The following is a 3,965-nucleotide window of genomic DNA, read 5'->3' as shown; positions in this document are numbered from 1 at the left end:
GCCAAACAGGGTACTGTATAATGAGTTCAACGTTGAGACTATAATAATTTCCATTCCAAGTTGGCCCCGAGGAAAGTGTGAGGGAATTGGGAATACTGCAGGAGATTTGAACTGAATTCCCATAGACTACAGCGCTAGTGGAAAAGTGCTGGTCTGAATTTAAAGAAAGAGACATTGATACCTGTTATTTCAGAAGAGTTCCGAAAACCGCTTTTTTAGCAAGTAGATTTTGTAACTTTCTTCTTTAAACTCCCAACGAATGACAATGACCAGAAGAAATAACCTAAGGGCTTCTGCGAATTATATGGTCAGCGGGTCAGACCCGGCTGTTTATTTGGAAGGGTTGAAACTCCAGTAAAAAGCGAGATTAATGTAAACATTAATAATAAAGAAATGACTTTCTCCTGTTTGGCGATGACTTCAGCAGTGGATGTTAATATCTATTAAAATGAACATTAAGAACAATTTGGAAGTGCGCTTTTTTTTAAAGAAAGCAATACATGAAAAGTACTCAATGAATAATTTAATCGGCCCCTTTCCGACTTTTAAGGATCCAGACACACGGATATCTGAATCAAGTAACACGCGAAGGTGGATTTACTAGTATTTTTCCAAGAGCAATGGCTCCATCTCTCGCGACTACATAATGACATGTTTTGCCGGCTTCGGGGGAAGACGTGTTTCAGTGTTCGACCACGGCAACATCTGAACGTCTAACCGAAGCTGTGGGCTGGCGACGGGGCGGATGCCTTTCCACATCGCATGTTCGTTCATTGCAGCGTTGGGACTGTTTACTTGGCCGTTGAACTGGGGTAAGTGACGTTTCAGTAGGTGGTGAGTGTTTTATCTGTGAAACATTTTTGCTTCACTCGCTAGAACTGAGTCAAAAGCAAAGTGTGCATGGAACGGTTAACACATAGTTCGCTATTCTGCCCCCCCCAAAGTTCTCTATTCTGCCCATCCCCCCCCATCTCCCTGTTTCGTCCCCGTCATAAAGATGTTAATACGTTTAGTTCATAAACTAGCTATTCTACCCAGAGAAATATGATTCAAATTATTGTAGAGGTAATGCAGTGCAGGTTTCGGAAAATACCTAATGTGATATGCCTGTGATTTATAAGTGTATTAACTTCGGGTGCGAGCAGAGCTCGCGCTTTCTCTGGTTGCGGCGATGCATAATAAAATCTTGTATCGGATGCGAACCGAGCGCCCCTCCCACGTGAATGAACATAACCTTCTGGTAGATGGGTGAACGTGCTGGATTTGGAGACGTGCCTAGCAATGCGATGGCTTGCGTTGTCAGTTGTACGACACGTCGCCTTTCATTCGTCCCCTTAGGCTCACCACGGCAGCACTGGCATCATTCTGCTGAAGAGAACCAACAGAACCTTAGCGGCACAGTCTGGGCTAAAAATCGACTAAGAGACAAGAGGGGGAGAGAAAAATAACGCTTCTGTCCTGAATTCGCGTGCTTTCGTCGTTTACAGGTTTCATTAACTGTGAGTTCGAACGGCTTAGAATGCGGGACTCCAACTTTCAGAGCTGTCATGATCCACGTTAAAGACCGGAGCAAAAGCTACACTTACCGTAGAAATTGGAGATAGCAGTTTGGGATCCATTCCTTCTCCACCAATCTTTGGTGCACTGATTAAAAGTACCATCGTCTTTGCATAAACACTCTCCCAATAGCCGAGTAGCCATGGCGATGCTTATAAAAAGTAAGCTTTCAAACGTTGCGACTTCTGTTTCTAACAAATCTCAGGCTAAGGTTAGCGGGGTTTTCGCGCGGATGGGGTTTCAGGCGGCTACAGATGAGGAAGCGGTTGGGTTTGCACAATGTGACGACCTGGACTATGAGCATCGCCAGGGTTTGCAGATGGACATTTTGAAAACCGAAGAGGTGTCCGGAGAAGCCGAACCAGTGGATGAGGGTGACAGTCACTATCAGAGAGACGGAGCTGGTCTGCCTCCTTCCACCTCTAAAGACGGGGAGCCATGCACGGAATTAGCAGCTCAGGGAAAACCCAAAATCACTGCCTGGGAAGCAGGCTGGAATGTGACCAATGCAATTCAGGTAACTTCTCCATTCACTCATTCATTACTTTCAATAGTTCGCCCTGGCGACGAACTGCAGATTTTGCTGTTAACTCATCGCGGAATAAAGTTGCTGCATGGGTATAGATTGCATCTGACCTGTATGATATTCCCTGATTAAACATGATTATGTAATGAAATACGTCTCGAGCAAGGTAATGGAAACCCAAGGGTCAATATACCGTTAAATAGACTTGGAAGTAAATAACCTATACACCAAACAGTAAAATATGATGTACTTTGGTTGGAATCGTAGCCATTTTAGTCAACATACATTGTATATAAACATTTGTCAATTTGTTTATAATTAAGCTGCAATATTCAGTCTTCTAAATGCTATGTTATTATAGCAATGAGCTTCCCATTTAGTCTGAGAGTAAATGCGTTACATTGATGAAAAAAAAATTTGCCCACTTTACGTCGTGTCTTGCAGGGTATGTTCGTCCTGGGCTTGCCCTATGCTATTCTGCATGGAGGATATCTAGGATTATTTTTAATCATTTTCGCTGCTGTTGTGTGTTGCTACACGGGGAAGATCCTGATCGCCTGTCTGTACGAAGAAAACGAAGACGGGGAGCTGGTGAGAGTAAGGGACTCCTATGTAGACATTGCAAATGCCTGCTGCGCCCCTCGCTTTCCAAAGCTGGGTGGTAGAGTCGTGAATGTAGCCCAGATCATTGAGTTAATAATGACTTGCGTATTGTACGTTGTTGTAAGTGGGAACCTTATGTATAACAGTTTCCCAAATCTGCCCATCTCTCAGAAATCGTGGTCTATTTTGGCCACTGCAGTGCTGTTACCTTGCGCGTTCCTTAAAAATCTGAAAGCGGTCTCCAAGTTCAGTTTGCTCTGCACTCTGGCACATTTTGTAATTAACATCTTAGTGATCGCCTACTGTTTGTCTAGAGCCCGGGACTGGGCCTGGGATAAAGTCAAATTTTACATTGATGTCAAAAAATTCCCAATTTCCATAGGCATTATCGTTTTTAGCTACACTTCACAAATCTTCCTGCCATCGCTGGAGGGCAACATGAAGAGCCCCAAAGAATTTCACAGTATGATGAACTGGACACATATTGCAGCGTGTATACTCAAGGGACTGTTTGCTCTGGTAGCTTTCCTGACCTGGGCAGATGCAACAAAAGAGGTAATCACAGACAATCTCCCGTCTACTATCCGAGCAGTGGTTAACATTTTCCTAGTTGCCAAAGCTTTGCTCTCCTATCCATTGCCATTTTTCGCAGCTGTAGAAGTCTTAGAGAAATCCTTTTTCCAAGAGGGCAGGATTGCAATGTTTACCAATTGTTATGGGGCCGATGGTAAAATCAAATCCTGGGGATTAGCTTTAAGATGCGTCCTCGTGGTCTTGACCTTGCTGATGGCCATGTATATCCCCCATTTCGCTTTGCTAATGGGCCTGACAGGTAGCCTCACGGGCGCTGGCCTCTGTTTTCTGCTCCCCAGTCTCTTCCACCTCAAACTTCTGTGGAGACAGTTGCAGTGGCATCATGTATTTTTCGATGTCTCCATATTTGTTATCGGTTCTATATGCAGCGTGTCTGGGTTTATCCATTCGTTAGAGGGCCTGATCGAAGCGTTCAATTCGAATGTAAGTGATTGAGGGTGTATTTGGGCATGTGTTACGTTTCTCGTAGATCTACAAAACATCTCAGATAGTCGCCAATTTTAATTTTGTGCAAAATCCAAAAAAGTTACCCAAAATGGTCCAATATCTGCATTACTGTGTGAAAAGAACTACAATTAAATTATCACCGCATTGCGGCAACCGACGCTACTACAAATCAACGTGATATAATTGAAGATGGCAGGCCAGCCTTCAGAAATACCTTGAGGTACTTCCAGAGTATTCC

At 43.9% G+C, this 3,965-nt stretch overlaps 1 protein-coding gene across 1 annotated transcript; it reads left to right on the top strand.

Moving 5' to 3' along the window:
• The first annotated feature begins 1,699 nt into the window (after positions 1-1,699).
• LOC140208450 (vesicular inhibitory amino acid transporter) lies at positions 1,700-3,715 on the top strand. The gene is made up of 2 exons (XM_072277141.1): positions 1,700-2,074; positions 2,528-3,715. The coding sequence occupies exons 1-2, from the start codon at positions 1,700-1,702 to the stop codon at positions 3,713-3,715; spliced, it is 1,563 nt and encodes a 520-aa protein (XP_072133242.1).
• The last annotated feature ends 250 nt before the right edge of the window (positions 3,716-3,965 follow it).

Source organism: Mobula birostris, chromosome 2 (genome assembly GCF_030028105.1).
Source record: "Mobula birostris isolate sMobBir1 chromosome 2, sMobBir1.hap1, whole genome shotgun sequence".
NCBI lineage: Eukaryota > Metazoa > Chordata > Chondrichthyes > Myliobatiformes > Myliobatidae > Mobula > Mobula birostris.
The sequence above is the reverse complement of the archived record's forward strand: the minus strand, read 5'-3'. Positions and strand labels throughout refer to the sequence as shown.

Bases quoted from the DNA above. Each gene is read 5' to 3' on its own strand.
- LOC140208450 (XM_072277141.1), top strand. From the start codon at position 1,700: ATGGCGATGCTTATAAAAAGTAAGCTTTCAAACGTTGCGACTTCTGTT. The intron at 2,075-2,527 runs GTAACTTCTCCA...CGTGTCTTGCAG, and splicing joins ATGTGACCAATGCAATTCAG to GGTATGTTCGTCCTGGGCTT.